This window comes from Mustela nivalis (assembly GCF_964662115.1).
Source record: "Mustela nivalis genome assembly, chromosome: 2".
Lineage (NCBI taxonomy): Eukaryota > Metazoa > Chordata > Mammalia > Carnivora > Mustelidae > Mustela > Mustela nivalis.
Genome location: NC_139021.1, coordinates 72,618,669 through 72,639,380, shown reverse-complemented (window position 1 = coordinate 72,639,380; position 20,712 = coordinate 72,618,669). Strand labels below are relative to the sequence as shown.

Sequence of the window (20,712 nt, the reverse complement as noted above, 5' to 3'; positions counted from 1 at the left end):
GTGCATAAACAATGAATCTTGGAATGCTATAAATAAATAAATAAATAGATAGATAGATAGATAAATAAAATAACAAACAAACAAATAAATAACATGTCCTAAAAACTATGGGCAGGAAAACAAAATTAGAGATTACTGCTTCAGCCACAAAATGAAAAGCAATGCAGCAATACCAAAAAAAAAAAAAAAAAAAAAAAAAAAAAACAAGAAAAAGAAGAAGAAAGAAAGAAAGTTGTCAAAACCTGCAGATTCTGGACCACATAAACTCTAAACTGTATGTAATACAGAGGTAAACTAAATTACTGTAAATGTAAAAAATTTTTACAGTGCAAGTATCAGAGTTAACACTTATTTCTAAGACTTAATCAGAAGATATTATGAGCAAATGTAGTTGGGGATGAGCTACATGTATTTTCTGAAGGGAGACAGAAAGTTCCAAGTGTGAGGTGGGTCAGAATAAAGATAGATCTGGTGTGGTTAAAATTAATAAAATCATAAACTATGGTACTGGCTTTTAACTTTTAGTGGTAACTCATTCCTGGACAAAATCGATTCCTGTACAGTTAGAATAGCTTTTAATAAAATCATATATTTTTTCTCTTAATAAACAGGCACTAAAATTAAGCAAAAAAATTTACTTTGATTTTAAACATTTACTTCCTATACTTGTCATTATTCAGAACACCAGACCTAAGGATAAGAAAACGACTTGTTACAAGTACAAAACTTTCCAGGATACCTGACAACGTTCACAACACTGACTTGAATACCTCCTAAGTTATCTGACTTAGCTTATGAATTTAGAGTCAGAATATTACATATGAAAATATACTCAGATAGTGAGAAAGAAATTCAGAAGAAATTTAATGAGAAAGTTAAAAGCACCACACAAGAATATAATCTAATAGTAAATTAAAGATGTAACTTTAAATGCTTACATTACGAGTTAAAATTTAAATGTTGAGGTTTTGTGTAAAATCAATGGATTTATGTTTGCAGAAATTATCTGGTGATGACAAGTTTGAGACAACAAAGTACTAACAGAATTTATGTTAAGACTCCTCTAAAATACCTTAAATTCTTAAAATGGAGAGGCGTATCATTTACTCAAACAAGTGGTATGTCTCCTCGCAACAAACAGTGGATGGATGAATAAATTAGAACTGGCTTTGGTCATATAAAATATACTATGGATATAAATAGTAGGTAAAATGTTAACTCTTGCCTGAAGAGATTCTCATAATGATAGTAAAATCATCTGGAAACAAGCTACCCTGAAAGCAGAAGGGCATACATTATTACACTGCTCTCCAGCTGTACATGCAGGCAGAGAGGTGGAGAGGATAAGAGCATATGCTCAAGAAGACATGCTGCCTGAATATATGTCTGGCACCACTCCTCAAAATTCTTTGTGGATGAAACAGTTATTTCAACAATAATCAAGATAAGATTAGTTGTGGGGATGAGCAGGTTATTTTGGCACCCCGTCTCAGTTTCCTCACTTATAAATTAAGGACAATAATAATACTCATCTCATGAAGTTGCTCGAAGTATTAAGTGATAAGTAATACCAGGAAAGTACTTTGAAAAGTGCCAAGCACATGGTAAACCTTCAAGTCATACAGGGAGTATTAGAGAATATGCAATCTTTCTTTAGCCTTCACCAGGAAAAGGCAAATGACCTCCTTCCCTTATTTAAAAAAAAAAAAAAAAAGAGTCTGCAAGTGAAAATTACAAGTTCTTTTCAAAGAAAAAGTGGCAGGGTATATTTCCAGGGTCAGTAGCCACTGAATACTCTAGTTCAGTCTGTACTGAAGAGCAAGAAGTTTTATCTGAAGTAAAATTCTGGATTAGCACAAGGCTCCAAGCACCAAGAAAAAATACATACTATACATCTACAAGTTTCAACAGAAGTAATTAAAAAATCTGAATGTCAGTGTTGTAAAATGTTAAGTTTCAAATATTTGGGCATTCATCTAGAAAAAGCTTATCTTCAAAAGAACGCTTAGTATGGGGTCACTTTTAGAAAATAAACTAGAAATGAGAAATACTTGGTAATAAGACACACTCTGAAATCCTTTCCAAAGAAGTCTGCAATGAGAATTGCCAGCAAATCCTTCATTTACCCATAATGCAGTCTTACATCAAACAGAACCTGAAAGATTACACACCATTTTCATTAAGGAATAATGATACCAATTAGTCTTCTATAAAGAAAATAAAACGTGTTTCTTTTTCATCAAGATAACCATTTCCCTAATGCCCATTAATTTCTAATTTATATTAATGTAAATTTTCATACTGTTTATCTCCTTCAGATATTCCACGATCTAAAGAGCAAAATTATAGGTACTTCACCATCAGATCACCGTCTAACACACTATATAGTCTACTACTTAAGGAAAGTTATTTTGGCAATAATTTTTCTTTTTTTAACCATTACAGAGCAAAATGTACTTAAATGTTATAGAATTAAAATAGTATTCATTTGAAAAAGGAAAAAAATAAATACTTTACCTATCTACAGCAACAACAACACTTTGAGAACTGGTTTCTCCGATGGATTCCTGAATACTTGCTATCTGCTTCCAGTCCACATTTCCTCCGACTACCACACATAAAAGAGAGTCATTTCAGTTCGAAAATAATTCAGTGGAAGAATATACTTATAGTTCTAAAACATATTCCTGAAACCAGTTATTTTCCTATGAAAGAAACAAAGCTTTGGGTAAACAATTTTTTTGGCATCAGTGACCTATCAAGGCCAAATGCGCTTAATCAGCTATACTAAATGGCATATGGTCATGGATTGTTATAAAGACAAATTGTACTTCCAGAGATTAATTAGGGGCACTGAGAATTCAGACCACAAAATTAATGACAGTACGCATAATTTCCCTTAACGTTTAAGAAATAGTACTAACTGTAGTTCTAATGTTATCTTCTTAGGATTCTCAATTCCATATAATTAGATCTCTCTTTTCAATCTCTAGTCCTCTATTTACACACGCTTTTTGGAAATTTTAACTGTATTTTCCAATATCTTCTTATTTAAAAGAATCATTTCTCTTTCCCTCCAAAATCAGTTCCATATGTTGGACAGCAAAACAATTTTCCCAGTTTTCAAACTCTTGACCTCAAAATCATCTTTTTTTTTTTTTTAAGATTTATTTTATTTATTTGACAGAGAGAGAGAGAGATCACAAATAGGCAGAGAGGCAGGCAGAGAGAAAGGGGGAAGCAGGCTCCCCACTGAGCGGAGACCCCAATGTGGGGCTTGATCCCAGGACCCTGAGACCATGACCTGAGCCAAAGGCAGAGGCTTTAACCTACTGAGCCACCCAGGTGCCCCTCAAAATCATCTTTGATATCTTTCCCTTCCTCAACCAATCACTAAATCTTTCTTTTGAACTGTTTCTGGAACCATTCCTTCATTTTCATCCCTACTCAGTTTAGAGCCCTGTAATTCCAGGGCCAGATTATGGATAGTTTCCTGACTGCTTTCCTTGCTGCTAATTTTTCCCCTCTCCAATCTCTCTTTCTAGTCTCCGGTCAGATTAGTTCTTCTATCTCATCATATTCATTCTGCTCACTATGACTTTCAGGATAAAGCATAAACTTTTAAAGCCTAGCATTTAAGGCAGTACCCTTCAACATTCTAGCCATTACAAAATCTATTCAGGCCATCCCTCAACTATCTAAAACCCAAACTGAGTTCGCAGGAAGGATCCCTCCCATTTTTCCTCTGAACGAAGCATTTACTTAAATAAGTAATAGTCAGATCAGGATTTCTTCCATACAGTTTCACATAAATTACTATGGTGTGTTAATGCTGCCATCTCAGCACAATTAAAAGTTCCCTGAGGCAAGAAACCAGGTCAAACACAACATTTTGTTGTTGTTGTTGTTATTTCTCGGCATCACTCCATATTAAGTCCAAAGGAGATACTAAGAAATAGCTGTTCACTCAACTGACCAGATACTCACTAAATGCCTTTATGACTGCAACCATAATAGATGATGATATTATTTAAAGCAGCTGAATTCCAATTTTCCACCAGGAACTGAACAATGTAAAAAAGATGTGATCCTTGACCTCAGAGAGTTTTTAATTTACCAGGAGACACAGACTGAGAGAGACTTATAATCACCTTTAGTAAAATGCAGTAATTCCTTCATCAACAAGATAAACTAATGACTTTTAATACAAGCTTTGCTAAACGGAACTAATTTTGGTAGGGGAAGGAGAATAGGGGTATTAGCTCATGGAAAACCTTCATATATAATGATATATTAATTCAAGTTGGACCCAGAAGGATAATCATGTAGAAAAGGAGCAGTGTATACAAACTAATGGAAGGATGATAGTAAACATCGTTTGTTTTTGGTTTTTTTTAAGATTTTATTTATTTATTTGTCAGAGAGAGAGAGAGGAGCGAGAGTGAGCACAGGCAGACAGAGCAGCAGGCAGAGACAGAGGGAGAAGCAGGATCCCTGCCAAGCAAGGAGCCCGATGTGGGACTCAATCCCAGGACGCTAGGATCATGACCTGAGCTGAAGGCAGCCGCTTAACCAACTGAGCCACCCAGGTGTCCCTAAACATCATGTTTTAACACACTTGGTTAAAGCCATAATGGAGGATCTATCTGGGGACAAGAGAGATGGAACAGAACAGTAGTAGGAAAGGAAGCTAGAAAGAAAGGCTAACCTTAAAACGTGAAGAACTTTGTTATGCTTAGTGTATTGTTTTTGAAAACAGGGAATAATATGGGGCACCTGGGTGGCTCAGCTGGTTAAGCGACTGACTCTTCATTTCAGCTCAAGTCTGGGTCCTGGGATTGACCCTATGTCAGGCTCTCTACTTGGGAGGTAGTCTGCTTCTCTCCCTCTCCTCCTTCTCTGCCTCTCACCCCTGCTCATGCCCATGTGTGCGTACTCTCTCTCAAATAAATAAACCTCAAAAAAAAAAAAAAAAAAAAAGACTGAAAACAAGCAACAATAGACTTTTTAGAAGACTGACATAATGCAACCTGTTTGTTTTTTTTTAAAGATTTATTTATTTATTTGACAGAGAAGGAGAGACACAGTGAGAGAGGAAACACAAGCCAGGGGAGTGGGAGAGGAAGAAGCAAGCTTCACCACTTAGCAGGAAGCCTGATACGGGGCTCGATCCCAGGATCCCCGGGATCATGACCTGAACCGAAGGCAGACGCTTAACAGCTGAGCCACCCAAGCGCCCCAGTGCAACCTATTTTCTAAAAGATAATTTTGGTACTATCCGTAAAACACAGCAAAATAGAAGATACTAGAGCTAGAAAGACAAAGCGTCTATTTCTATAATACAAGTGAACAAGGGATGAAAACCTGAAATAAGTGACAAGAGAACTGGAGTGGTTAGGAAAATAGTGTCAAGCAACACTTGGAGCACATTAGCACATTACAGGAATTTAATGAAGAAAAATCTGTAAGAAAAAGGTAATGCTCATAACCACTAACTTCTTTCGTGTACCATCTGAATGTCCTTCCTAGAAAGCTTTTATTTTTATATTTACCATAGTAATCTGTAATCATTACAAAATATATTTAGAGGAATCAAAAAAATTTTGTTTACCAATCCAAAGAACCTATTTCAAAAACACATGGAATCTTCCAAAGATCTGTATAACAGCACACCATGATAGATTAATAGTTCCATCTTTACCAAACAAATTACTCAAAAGCACAAATACTTAGATAAAGAACAAAGAGTTAGGAGTGAATATTCACTTAAGATTTGTATGTCCCGGGGCGCCTGGGTGGCTCGGTGGGTTAAAGCCTCTGCCTTCTGCTCTGGTCATGATCCCTGGGTCCTGGGATGGCACCCTGCATCGGGTTCTCTGCTTGGCAGGGAGCCTGCTTCCCTTCCTCTCTCTCTCTGCATGCCTCTCTGCCTACTTATGATCTCTATCGAATGAATAAATAAAATCATAAAAAAAAAACATTTGTATGTCCAAAGCACTGAATTTTTAAACTCTGACATACACCTTAAAAGCATAGTATGGCTATAATTCTAACAATCATATGCTATGTGGGGGTCTGGGTGGTTTAGTTGGTTAAGCATCTGCTGGCTCAGATTATGATCTCAGGGTCCTGGGATCAAGCCCTCTGTCAGGCTCCCGGCTCAGCGGGGAGTCTGCTTCTCCTTCTGCCTCTCACTTGTGCTCTCTCTTTCCCTCTCAAATAAACAAATAAAATCCTTAAAAACAAAACAAAACAAAACAAAACAAAAACATGCGGGGCGCCTGGGTGGCTCAGTGGGTTAAGCCGCTGCCTTCGGCTCAGGTCATGATCTCAGGGTCCTGGGATCGAGTCCCGCATCGGGCTCTCTGCTCAGCAGGGAGCCTGCTTCCCTCTCTCTCTCTCTGCCTGCCTCTCCGTCTACTTGTGATTTCTCTCTGTCAAATAAATAAATAAAATTTAAAAAAAAATGCTGTGTATCCTTAATAATTAAGTTTCATGTTTCCAAAAGGTGGAAATACAGACTTGCTATCAGTCAGAAAGTCAGATAAACATATAAGTCAGAAAGTCAGATAAACATATACTCAGCCCCATTACTGTAGTTATGTGGAACACTAGAAGGTGGATGCTATCAATAAAGGAAGATATTAATTTATTTTTTAAAGACCATATATATACAGAATGTCTGGACTACATCCTCCTCTAGCCTAAATTCTGACTATAGCATCCCGCTGAAGAAAACATCTGTTGCCTGAGTAAATGACAGGGCACAGATGGACAGGGATGGACATCTGCCACACTGGGCTAGCTGATAACCAATGAGATGGCCTGAAGGGAAGACTCTGCCCAACAGGGGCCAAGTCAACAGACTGAATCCCTCTAGGATATAGACTCAAAAATGAGAGACCTAATCAATCAGGAATGAGTGGAGAATGGAGAATGCCAAAAAGAGAAGTAGATGGCATAAGATGAAATCTAGATAAAGCCTGAAAGAGAAGTGGAAGAATATGGCTGGTTGCTTGAGTGGCTTGGAAGCCTGAACTTTTAATTTCACTTCCAGATCCAAAAAGTGTTTATTTTTATGTAAATTCCATTTTCCTGAAGTGAGAAGGCAAGTCATCTCATATTCTTACAACTTAAATAGTCCCAAAATAATGATCAAATTAATTTTACTTTCAAGTATATGAGGAAACATTATCAGCAAGTATCATTTCCTTATTTGACTAAAACCTTTAGAAGATAAAATACACCACCAGTATTTTATTTTTAGTGTAACCTACTTCTATTACTTGCCGAAGTTAAGCCCTGGCAATTTGCACCTGTCATTATTTTAGTCTTCTTGTACTCCTAAGGCTGTGTCCAAAAAGAAAAATGAAAAAAGGGGGGAGGGGGTTCAAAAGTTACTGAATCAATCAATGCACATTCATTTCACTTGTTGGTAAGTATTTTTCATCTCTATCTCAGACTTCCAGGTGATACAAGTCACCGTAAATGTGCTCACTGGTTCTAAATCCTGCTGGTAAGTTATTAGGTCTACACCTTCACATCCTAAAACCACCACATCTAAGATCCAACTGGGGTAACAAAATGGCCCTGCTGGCTGCCACGGCTGAACTATATCACTAAGAAATAACTGTCCCCAGTCCAGCTTGAAGCCACACATGGTCCTGTGCTGCTTCTTTCCCTATGGATCATTTTTTCAAACTTGGAAGGTTTTTTTGATTTCCTTAAAAATTTTTACTGTGAGCAACAACAGAGAAATCACTAAAAGATAAAAAGATAGAAAATATCCAGAAATATAGTGCTAGAGTAGAAACCTTAAAAGGTAAATATTCCTAGATCTCATCTCTTTCCTGCTCTTTAAGTCATGTCTCTAAATTTCTTGGATGCAAGTGGGGTGGGGAAAATGGCTAGAGAACAATCCACAAACCATTAATATACCAGCCACTGTGTGAAGTCCATTTATACATATTCTTATTTAATCCTAAAACCTCTATAAGTAGATATTACTATTAGTTTGCAGAAGTGGAAACCAAAGCTCAGAGAGTTAAAGTAACTTGCACACAATAAGGAAGATATATGAAAGAATTCAAACCCCAAAGTATGGTATTCAAAGCCAAAGACTGTCTTTTTTTTTTTTTTTTTAAGATTTTATTTATTTATTTGACAGACAGAGATCACAAGTAGGCAGAGAGGCAGGCAGAGAGAGAGGGGGAAGCAGGCTCCCCGCTGAGCAGAGAGCCCGATGTGGGGCTCGATCCCAGGACCCTGGGATCATGACCTGAGCCGAAGGCAGAGGCTTTTTCCTCTGAGCCACCCAGGCGCCCCAAAGCCAAAGATAGTCTTAAATGTTGTTTCTTCCCTGGTGGTACTGTTTCCATTTATGACTCAAAATCTAGTGTCTTTGGGGCTCCTGGATGGCTCAGTCATTGGACGAATGCCTTCAGCTCAGGTCATGATGGTCCCGGGATTCTGGGATCCAGCCCTACATTGGGCTCCCTGCTAGGCGGGAGGTCTGCTTCTCCCTCTCTCACTCCCCCTGCTTGTGTTCCCTCTCTCGCTGTGTCTCTGTCAAATAAATACAATCTTAAAAAACAATGTACTGTCTTTAGATCTTCTGTAGCCATTCTCACCAGTATTTTCCTTTGTTCTACTGGGTTAAATCTGGAAGTTCCTGGCCACACTGAGCAGATAAGGAACCATGGGAAAGTTTCTACACCAGAGTTTTGTTAGGACTGCATAGTGAATGTGAATGCCTTCTCTAGTTGCCCCAACTATTTATCATCTTATACAAGCCTTCACTCATTTAAGTTTCCTGCTTAGTGCTGAAAATAGGTCATTTTAAATTGTGCCTTTCTCTTATTCCCAACTATGAGATTTAGACTAAGGGCCACTTAATGTTGCAAACCAGACCAGGCAAAAATGGTCTTCTTCCTTTTCCCATAAGGTTAGCCAAAGGGCATTTTATCATCTTCCTCTAATTATATTTCATTAATACATTATTAATTCATAATTCATTAATAAAGTTATCCATTATTAATTCACAATTCATTAATAAAGTTATATATATTGAACAAGTTAATAATCTCTGATACTTCATAAAAATAATTTTAAAAATTCTCACCTAGCCCCAGACCCACAAATTCATCAGGAGCCTGATCTTTTGTTCCAGTAAGAGATCCTTCTCTGCCCCGTACTGTTCCAGAAATGTATCGAGGTTTCACTCCAGTTCCTATAAGCTGTGCAAGCTCCAACTGACTGATGCACTTCAGAATCTTCATTATTTAGAAAAAATAATAATTCCAAGTTAAAAATGATTACAGAAATACTTAAACATACAGAGCCAGGATTTAAATATAGGCTACATTATAAATCATTATAAAAAGCTAAATAAACATATCCTGAATACACTAAATTTTTTCCTAAACACTTTAAGCATGTCAGTGAGTAGAATATTAAGCATTAAATCATTTTATAAACCAAACTGCAAAGTTGAAAATGAAGTGCTTATACCTCATGCCATGAATTTCCTAAATAATTTCCATCCGTATGAGCCACAGTGATAAGGGTTTTTATTGTGTCAATGTTCTTCTGTTTCATTTCAGTAATACCAGAACTCACAGTAAGTAAAGTAAATCTTGCTAGTGCCTGGACATATGCATCTCTTTCCAGCTATAAAAAAGACAAAAGTATACTTATATTATTACAAACACAACAGAGTGATCCCTAATTCCCTACTAACAAACTGTTTATTTGTTTAGTAAGTTTTTAACTCACAAATTACATACTTCAAACTATAGTGTTTTAAGATGATAAAATAAAAAAGGATGAATTTCTAAAATCTAAACACAATGGAGATGTCAAATTAAGATGAGATTTTAGTGACAACAAATGAATTCATGTAGTAAAATACATTCCAGGAGAGCTTATGTTTCAAGTACTGTGCAGACTGGCAGAAACATAATTTATAAATGTGCTCGTTTTTTCTCTACAGCGAGGCTATGCTTTTTAAGCCATAACATTCATAAATAAATGTGAAATGGGTTTTGGTTTTTTTTTTTAAAGCAAGCAAGCTTTGGCTAAAATTTATTATCAGACAAAGTATATAAATTACTAGAAGGGCTTGGTTTCATGAAAATTAAGATACTTGGTTCTTTTCAAGGTAACTTTTCTTAGGTTTAAGTGAAGTTATAAAGTAATATATAAAAGCACGTAAGTATGAAAAAATATGATACAGGAAGTATGAACATGCAACATATTTAAATAAGATATTCAAATAAACATATAGAAATTCAATGTCTTAGAAACTCTGGCTACAGCTAATATTCTGCAGAGAAAAAAAATGCTAACCAAAGTTGCTATGATGATTCCAGATGCATCAATAGAGAACCACTTCTTCTGTCAGTTTCTTGGAAAATTAAACATTAGATTCACTTATATTCCATCATAAACTTGAAATTAGTTTTTGGTAAGTCAAACATCAAAAAATAATTTTAATTATAGCCATGACATATGTAATTTATGTTTTCCAGACTGGCTACAAAGCAAAATTCTTTGTTACCTGAATGCTGAAAATGCATGCAATTCTGATTGCACATCTTATACCTTCCAGGCAAAGAGAGGCTACTTCAGTATCATCACAATCTTGCAGACCCACACTAAACGCAGCCAGAAAAGGTGTCCAAGCCAACTAGAAAAATTAAAAATTGAAACTTTATCATGAATATCAAGTGATAATTAAATTTTATGATAGTAATACATTGATATTTCTCAAAGCTTCAGATAATAAATGATTTGAAAAAGTTCTGGGGAAAAAATGAGTTTTTTGGGGGTAAAAAGTACATAATGTTGCCTGGGCTTAAATAAGTGACAGACAGGAAGACAGTAAGACTACAAATTCAGTAGAGGACCTCAGGCATATTTTAAGAAGAATAATCTATAAATTATTCTCATCAATAAGAAGTGGAAACTGTCACTATTCACAAATGATATTAGTCTTAACCCTACTTTCAGAATTCATCTCTCCCTGCAAGATTTGTCCCTTGTAGTATTTCACATATTTTATTTCTAAGAAAATTCTTTTAGTCATTTTTCTACTTGCAATAATTACATTATTCTTTTTTCTTTAAGCCTGCTCCCTGGACATCATTTAGAATTACTTCTTTTATAGTCAAATATTTTATCTTGGAATATCAGTGATATGCTTGGTTCCTTGTTGGACGACACTGAAAAAGTCTAGTTCAATAAAATACTTCTTTGTTACAAACTGTGAAAACCAACAAATACTAACTTTTACCAGTAGGTAATACTGAGTACCTAATGTAAACCAAACAAAAAGGGCTACTCTCGACCACTGAAAATTCTGATATCAAAACATATGTGTATACATTGGTGTATGCTTGTGTAACTTTTAACTGTCTAATATGAGCATTTGTTGCTTTTAATAGGTTCTAATAAAACAAAACTATATATCTATGTAAACATAAAGAGATTTATACCAGTGTACTGTAAAAATGACAACTGGAATTTTTAAAAAGGTAAAGTTTTCAAGATTATTAAGAAAAAACATACCCAAAGGATTACCCAAAGCTTTGTTTGTAACATCAAGAAAGTTCAGAAGTATATAATTCCTAAGCAAAGGAACATAAGCCACAGTACCTTCTTTCTAGTCCTAGCTCTGCCACTTAATCTCTCTGAACCTCATTTTCTTCCTCTTTAATACCTGGACTGCCACTACAGAAAGGTGTTTTGAGAAGCATATGAAGTACAGTACTTTTAAAATATGAAGTACCACATGGAAGTAATAAATTACATGTTCTATTGTAAGAAAGAAACAGCACAACTATTCAGAAACCTGTGCAATATTTATACAAGAGAAGTATAAATGCTTCTTAAGCCAGTGAAAAATATGTTTAACTCCACTAGGAATTAAAGACAATGATTCCTCCTATCAAACTATACCTAATATCCAGGGGTCAGTGAAATTATCCATTCATACTGAATATGCCTTTGGAAAATACAATTTGGCAATATTTAAAAAGATTCTTAATAATATTTAAATCCCCAATATTGTATCACATCTTAGAAATCTCTCAATTTATTCTGCTACTTAGCCAACACTTGTTTACTGAACACTTACTATAAGCTAAGAATGGTGCAAGATATTGGGAAAAGTAAACAGACACAGTCCCTTGCCACATGGAACTTAAAATCTAGTAAAAAGATAGATACTAAATTCTAAAATCAGTAAATACATAAACACAACAGTTGTAAATACAATGAAGGATAAGCATAGCACACTATGAAAAGGGGGGGTAGGATAGACCTGTCTGAAAAGGTAACATTTTAAAGCTGAAACCACTTGGGCAAAGAAAGAATGGGCATTCTAGACAAAAGACAGCTTGTAAGAATGCTCAAAGAGAAAATACTTTAGTATGTTCTAGAAACTGAAGGAATGCTAGTGTGACTGCAGCCTCGTCACACTAGACAAAAGAAATCTAGCAATGAGGCTGGAAAGGCAGGTGGAACCAGACCACACAGGGTTGCAGATGTGGGTGTGTTAGTTTCATCCTAGTATGCAAAGTTAGTGAAGGGCCTTAAGGAAGAAGGCAACATTTCATTTTGTATTTTAAAATGATCATTCTGGCCTCTGTAAATGGATAAGAGGAGCACAAAAACAGACATAAGGATATCAGTTAGGACACTACAATAATAAGAGAAATGAGGATGTCTGGAGAGGTTATTGGCAGTAGAAATGACAGTAAGAGGGAAGATTCTTAATGCTAGTTTAGAAGATGTTTAAATAAACTAGAACTAATCTAGAGAATAAATAATAAAAGCTATTTATGAAAAAATTTTAATGATATAGGGAAATACTTATTATGTGAGAAATAGCAAGATACAAAATTCTACACATAGTATAATTAAGATTTAAGGGGTGCCTGTTAAGCATCTGCCTTCAGCTCAGGTCATGATCCCAGGGTTCTGGGATCAAGCCCCGCATCGGGCTCCCTGCTCAGCAGGAAGCCTGCTTCTCCCTCTCCCATTCTCCTGCTTGTGTTCCTCTCTTGCTGTCTCTCTCTCTGCCAAATAAATGAATAAAATGATTTTTAAAAATATTTAGAAAGCAGTATTTATATAAAAAAGTAGTATATAAACTATCAACAGAAGCTTTTTGAGTGATAAAATTATGGCTGGTTTCCTCTGCTTTTTTTTTCATTCTCCACCTCCACCAACCAAAAACATTTGAGAATAAAAAACAAGAATATGAGACTATTCAAAACAAAACAAAAAGGTGCTTTATAAAAATGTTTCATAATAAGGAGAAATTGTTTCTTATATTATTTTCTGTATTATTCCAAAAGATAAGGCTAGTCATACTCCACTATTCCTTCTAACAATGCCTCCCCTAGGTTCCTCTCCCCGATTCCACAATTCTTCACCAACTTTTGGAAATAACATTATCACAAAGAAGTTGAAATAGAGGTAGAACTATAAAATTTTAGAGCTAAAAGAAAGCACAGAAATCTTGTAGTCATCTTTTACTGCCCATACATATGTATACTTAATATCTGAATGAGAACTCAAATCATAATCTTTAGCCTCCACAAACCATCCTACCACACTGTCCCACAAATTGGAATGTACTTTACCCCTTTTTTCCCTTTTCAACCTCGACTAGACTTTAATTGTAATCCTTATTGATTCACTGCTTGCTTACCCTCTCATTTTAGAGAAAGGATAAAATGAACTGGAAAATGAAGAAGGACTAGGCAATCAAATTTTAAAGAACCAGTAAGTATCATTCTTACTAGATCAACCTATAAACACAAATAACACTTGGTTTTCTTCCTCACTCTACTCTTTGCACTGCAGGTATACTCGGAACCCTCATGTGAGTTCCTGGTCAGAAGTTCAAGATCACTCTGAAATTTAAGGTTACTCCAAAGGTTTAAATAGAGCTCATTTGGAGAAAACCAGGCCAAATAAGAATGATCATTCTCTGAAAAATTCTCATTCTTCTCATTCTTATTTCTTAAGGTATACACTTTTAATTACTAATAGTGTATACCTTTTCTCATTCTCTTTAAGAAAAAATTTCTATCTCCTATATGCTAAATAACATTGCTTTTGCTTCCGGGTCTACACTAATGGGCTATAATTACTGTTATTTCCTTAACTAAAAACACACTGAACCAAGTTACATATAAATGTAGACTGCAACCAAAAGTTATTAGTACCTCTTACCTTAAACATGGGTCTCACATGCTCCAAATGTGTTGCACTTGTAAAGGGTGCCTGAACATGGCTCACAGCTTCCATGAGTGCTTTTGCTGTCTTGGCCATCTGTTCCATTTCTAAGTTATACAGAAGCCTTCTTTGTTTTTCACTGGCTACATCTGAAATAACAAACACTATTAGCATTTAAGATAAAAAGCATTTTACATGTCTTTTTTACTATGAAATAATAAATACCATCAATTAATATTAATTAGGTATAGTCTTTAAAAGCCATACAAAAAGTTCATATAAGGTGTGATTCCATTTATAGAAGAATATTCAGAGTAGGTAAATCCATAGAAAAAGAAAGCAGACTGCTGGTAGCCAGAGGCTGGTGAGAGGGAGGGAATGTTAAGTTTACTAGGTACAAGGGTTTTATTTTGGGTGATGAAAATGTTTTGGAACTAGACAGAGGTGGTGGTTGCACAACAATGTAAATATACTAAATGCCACTGAACCATTCACTTCAAAATGTTTAATTTTATACTGCATTAATTATACCTCAAAAATGGGGGGAAAATTCCTGAACTAAAAGTTGGGGTAAGTGGAAGAGGAGTCAAGATGGCGGAGAAGTAGCAGCCTGAGTCTACTTCAGGTAGCAGGAAATCAGTTAGATAGCTTATCTAAAGATTACAAACACCAACAAATCCAACAGGAGATCAAAGAGAAGAACAGCAATTCGAAAAAGAGAAAATCAACCACTTTCTGAAAGGTAGGACTGGCGGAGAAGTGAATCCAAAGCGATGGGAAGATAGACTGCGGGGTGAGGGGCCGGCTCCCGGCAAGCGGCGGAACAACGGAGCACAAAATCAGGACTTTTAAAAGTCTGTTCCACTGAGGGACATCACTCCAGAGGCTAAATGGAGGTGAAACCCATGCGGGGTCAGCGTAGCCACAGGTGCTGCAGGGTCACATAAGGATCGGGGGTGTCTGAGTGTCGCAGAGCTTACAGATATTAGAACGGGGAAGCCGGCAACAGAGACAAAACCAAGGAGTGAGCTCTCATCTCGAGGTTACCTTGAACCGGTCGTAGGCTCCGTGAGCTCGGAGCGCGGCTGGAGGGCAGGGAGATGGAGTAATTGGGCGCTATTCTCTGAGGGCGCACTGAGGAGTGGGGCCCCAGACTCTGGGCTCTTCCAGGCTGGAGACCAGGAGGCCGCCATTTTCACTCCCCTCCTCGGAAACTCTACGGAAAGCCCTCAGGGAACAAAAGCTCCCGAAAGCAAACCTGAGCAGATTACTCAACCCGCCCGGCCCCTGGTAGGGGCGGTGCAATTTTGCCTGGGACAAGGACACTTAAGAATCACTACAACAGGCCTCTCCTCCAGAAGATCAACAAGAAATCCAGCCAGGACCAAGTTCGCCTACCAAGGAGTACAGTTTCAATACCAAGGAGAGGAGAAGAATTCGGGAGGAGGAGAAAGCAAAGCACGGATCTCATGGCTTTCTCCCTATGATTCTTTAGTCTTGCAGTTAATTTAATTTTTTTTTTCTTTTTCAATTTTTTTTTCTTTTGTTCTGCTAAATTTTTTTAAACTTTACCCTTTTGTTTTTTAACTAGCTTACCTAATATATATGTATTTTTTCTTTTTTATATTTTTTCTTTCTTCGTTTTCTTTTTTTAATTGTTTCTTTCTTTCTTTCTCTCTTTTTTAAAATTCTTTCTGAACCTCTTTTTATTCCCTTTCTCCCCCCTCACGTTTTGGGATCTCTTCTGATTTGGTTAAAGCTTATTTTCCTGGGGTTGTTGCCACCCTTTTAGTATTTTACTTGCTCCTTCATATACTATTATCTGGACAAAATGACAAGGCGGAAAAATTCAACACAAAAAAAAGAACAAGAGGCAGTACCGAAGGCTAGGGACCTAATCAATACAGACATTGGTAATATGTCAGAACTAGAGTTCAAAATGACAATTCTCAAGGTTCTAGCCGGGCTCGAAAAAGGCATGGAGGATATTAGAGAAACCCTCTAGGGAGATATAAGATTTCTGGAGAAATAAGAGAACTAAAATCTAACCAAGCTATTAATGAGGTGCAATCAAAAATGGAAGCTCTCACTGCTAGGATAAATGAGGCAGAAGAAAGAATTAGCGATATAGAAGACCAAATGACAGAGAATAAAGCAGCTGAGCAAAAGAGGGACAAACAGCTACTGGACCACAAGGGCAGAATTCGAGAGATAAGTGACACCATAAGACGAAACAACATTAGAATAATTGGGATTCCAGAAGAAGAAGAAGGAGAGAGGGGAGCAGAAGGTATACTGGAGAGAATTACTGGGAGAGAACATCCCCAATATGGCAAAGGGAACAAACATCAAAATCCAGGAGGTGCAGAGAACCCCCCTCAAAATCAACAATAATAGGTCCACACCCCATCACCTAATAGTAAAATTTACAAGTCTTAGTAACAAAGAGAAAATCCTGAAAGCAGCCCGGGAAAAGAAGTCTGTAACATACAATGGTAAAAATATTCGATTGGCAGCAGACTTATCCACAGAGACCTGGCAGGCCAGAAAGAGCTGGCATGATATATTCAGAGCACTAAACGAGAAAAACATGCAGCCAAGAATACTTTATCGAGCTAGCCTATAACTGAAAATAGAAGGAGAGATTAAAAGCTTCCAGGACAAACAAAAACTGAAAGAATTTGCAAACACCAAACCAGATCTACAGGTAATATTGAAAGGGGTCCTCTAAGCAAAGAGAGAGCCTAAAAGTCGTAGATCAGAAAGGAACAGAGACAATATACAGTAACAGTCACCTTACAGGCAATACAAAGGCACTAAAATCATATCTCCATAATTACCCTGAATGTTAATGGGCTAAATGCCCAATCAAAAGACACAGGGTATCAGAATGGATAAAAAAACAAAACCCATCAATATGCTGCCTAGAAGAAACTCATTTTAGACCCAAAGACACCTCCAGATATAAAGTGAGGGGGTGGAAAACAATTTACCATGCTAATGAACATCAGAAGAAAGCAGGAGTGGCAATCCTTATATCAGATCAATTAGATTTTAAGCCAGAGACTATAATAAGAGATGAGGAAGGATACTATATCATACTCAAAGGATCTGTCCAACAAGAAGATCTAACAATTTTAAATATCTATGCCCCTAACGGGGGAGCAGCCAACTATATAAACCAATTAATAACAAAATCAAAGAAACACATCAACAATAATACAAGGAGATTGACACAGTCATCAAAAATCTCCAAGCAGGGCACCTGGGTAGCTCAGTGGGTTAAGCCGCTGCCTTCGGCTCAGGTCATGATCTCAGGGTCCTGGGATCGAGTCCCACATCGGGCTCTCTGCTCTGTGGGAGACTGCTTCCTCCTCTCTCTCTCTCTGCCTGCCTCTCTGCTTACTCGTGATCTCTCTTTGTCAAATAAATAAATAAAATCTTAAAAAAAAAAAATCTCCAAACAAACAAAAGCCCAGGGCCAGATGGCTTCCCAGGGGAATTGTACCAAACATTTAAAGAAGAACTAATTCCTATTCTCCTGAAACTGTTCCAAAAAACAGAAATGGAAGGGAAACTTCCAAACTCATTTTATAAGGCCAGCATCACCTTGATCCCAATACCAGACAAGGATACCATCAAAAAAGAGAACTACAGACCAATATCCTTGATGAACACAGATGCGAAAATTCTCACCAAAATCCTAGCCAATAGGATTCAACAGTATATTAAAAGGATTATTCACCACAACCAAGTGGGATTTAATCCAGGGCTGCAAGGTTGGTTCAACATCCACAAATCAAAACTCTTCAAAGTGTAGGGATAGAAGGCACATACCTCAATATTATCAAAGCCATCTATGAAAAACCCACCACAAATATCATTCTCAATGGAGAAAAACTGCTTTTCTACTAAGGTCAGGAACATGGCAGGGATGTCCATTATCACCACTGCTATTCAACATAGTACTAGAAGTCCTAGCCTCAGCAATAAGACAACAAAAAGAAATTAAAGGCATCCAAAACAGCAAAGAAGAAGTCAAACTATCACTCTTTGCAGATGATATGATACTGTATGTGGAAAACCCAAAAGACTCCACTCCAAGTCTGCTAGAACTTGTACAGGAATATCAATGCACAGAAATCAGTTGCATTTCTCTACACCAACAACAAGACAGAAGAAAGAGAAATTAAGGAGTCTATCCCATCTACAATGGCACCCAATACCATAAGATACCTAGGAATAAACCTAACGAACGAGGCAAAGAATCTATACTCAGAAAACTATAAAGTACTCATGAAAGAAATTGAAGATGACACAAAGAAATGGAAAAATGTTCCATGCTCCTGGATTGGAAAAACACATATTGTGAAAATGTCTATGCTACCTAAAGCAATCTACACATTTAATGCAATTCCTATCAAAGTACCATCCATCTTTTTCAAAGAAATGGAACAAACAATCCTAAAATTTATATGGAACCAGAAAAGACCTTGAATAGCCAAAGGATTATTGAAAAAGAAAGCCAAAGTTAGTGGCATCACAATTCTGGACTTCAAGCTCTCTTACAAAGCTGTTATCATCAAGACAGCATGGTACTGGCACAAAAACAGAAACATAGATCAGTGGAACAGAATAGAGAGCCCAGAAATAGACCCTTAACTCTATGGTCAACTAATCTTCGACAAAGCAGGAAAGAATGTCCAATGGAAATAAGACAGCCTCTTCAATAAATGGTATTGGGAAAATTGGGACAGCCACATGCAGAAAAATGAAATTGGACCATTTCTTTATACCACACACGAAAACAGACTCAAAATGGATGAAGGACCTCAATGTGAGAAATGAATCCATCAAAATCCTTGAGGAGAACACAGGCAGCAACCTCTTTGACCTCAGCCGCAGCAACGTCTTCCTAGGAACATCGCCAAAGGCAAGGGAAGCAAGGGCAAAAATTAACTATTGGGATTTCATCAAGATCAAAATCTTTTGCAAAGCAAAGGAAACAGTTAACAAAACCAAAAGACAACTGACAGAATGGGAGAAGATATTTGCAAACGACACATCAGATAAAGAGCTAGTGTCCAAAATCTATAAAGAACTTAGCAAACTCAACAACCAAAGAACAAATAATCCAATCAAGAAATGGGCAGAGGACATGAACAGACATTTCTGCAAAGACATCCATATAGCCAATAGACACATGATAAAGTGCTCCATATCATTCGGCATCAAGGAAATACAAGTCAAAACCACAATGAGATATCACCTCACACCAGTCAGAATAGCTAAAATTAACAAGTCAGGAAATGACAGATGCTGGCGAGGATGTGGAGAAAGGGGAACCCTCCTACACTGTTGGTGGGAACGCAAGGTGATGCAACCACTCTGGAAAACAGCATGGAAGTTCCTCAAAATGTTGAAAATAGAACTACCCTATGACCCAGCAATTGCACTACTGGGTATTTACCCTAAAGATACAAATGTAGTGATCCTATGGGGCACGTGCACCTGAATGTTTATAGCAGCAATGTTCACAATACACAATAGCCCAACTGTGGACAGAACCTAGATGTCCATCAACAGATGAATGGATAAAGAAGATGTGGTATATATACACAATGGAATACTATACAGCCATCAAAAGAAATGAAATCTTGCCATTTGCGACGACATGGATGGAACTAGAGCGTATCATGCTTAACAAAATAAGTCAATCGAAGAAAGACAACTATCATATGATCTCCCTGATATGAGGAAGTGGAGATGCAACATGGGGGGCTAAAGGGGTAGGAGAAGAATAAATGAAACAAAATGGGATTGGGAGGGAGACAAACCATAAGTGACTCTTAATCTCACAAAACAGACTGAGGGTTTCTGGGGGTAGGGGGGTTGAGAGAAGGGGGTGGGGTTATGGACAGTGAGGAGGGTATGTGCTATGGTGAGTGCTGTGAAGTGTGTAAACCTGGCGATTTACAGACCTATACCCCTGGAGAAAAATATATATTTACTTAAAAAAAAAAAAAAGAGTTGGGGTAAGTGGAAAACCTATGAAAAGGAAATAGAGTAGGTATAAATCTGGCACAGTGGAAGAACTAGGGAAATAACCAAAATATGGGATGGGAAAATATGAGGAGACAAGTAAAAGGCAAGGGCATCCTTGGACGACACAGGCTTGAATGATGACTCCCGAGTTAACAAGAAACCAGTGGCCCTAGCATTCCGGGATGACATCAATATTTCAGTATACCTACAGCCTTCCCATATCCTGCTTCTTATTGATATTCTACCACCATGGACAAAATAGGCCAGAGAAAGGAGGGTAAGAAGATGTTTTATTACGGGTCTGAGAAAAAAACAGCTAAGTCACAGAACTGGCATCTACTTAGGTGTGAAAATGAAGTCTTGAGCAATATATTTGACAACGTTATAAGCAGAAGAGCTGAAAATAACACAACCAAGCAA

The 20,712-nt window shown here is 37.0% G+C and overlaps 1 protein-coding gene across 2 annotated transcripts in view; it reads right to left on the bottom strand.

Moving 5' to 3' along the window:
- The window catches only part of ARFGEF1 (ARF guanine nucleotide exchange factor 1), a 151,243-nt gene that overhangs the window by 30,497 nt on the left and 100,034 nt on the right, over positions 1-20,712 (bottom strand). For both annotated transcript variants that reach the window (XM_082719102.1, XM_082719103.1), the window contains 5 exons: positions 14,245-14,396; positions 10,559-10,687; positions 9,511-9,669; positions 9,122-9,272; positions 2,518-2,608 (listed from right to left, as the gene is read on the bottom strand). In XM_082719102.1, the coding sequence (XP_082575228.1) occupies positions 2,518-2,608; positions 9,122-9,272; positions 9,511-9,669; positions 10,559-10,687; positions 14,245-14,396 (682 nt within the window). The remainder of the gene's footprint in view (positions 1-2,517; positions 2,609-9,121; positions 9,273-9,510; positions 9,670-10,558; positions 10,688-14,244; positions 14,397-20,712) is intronic.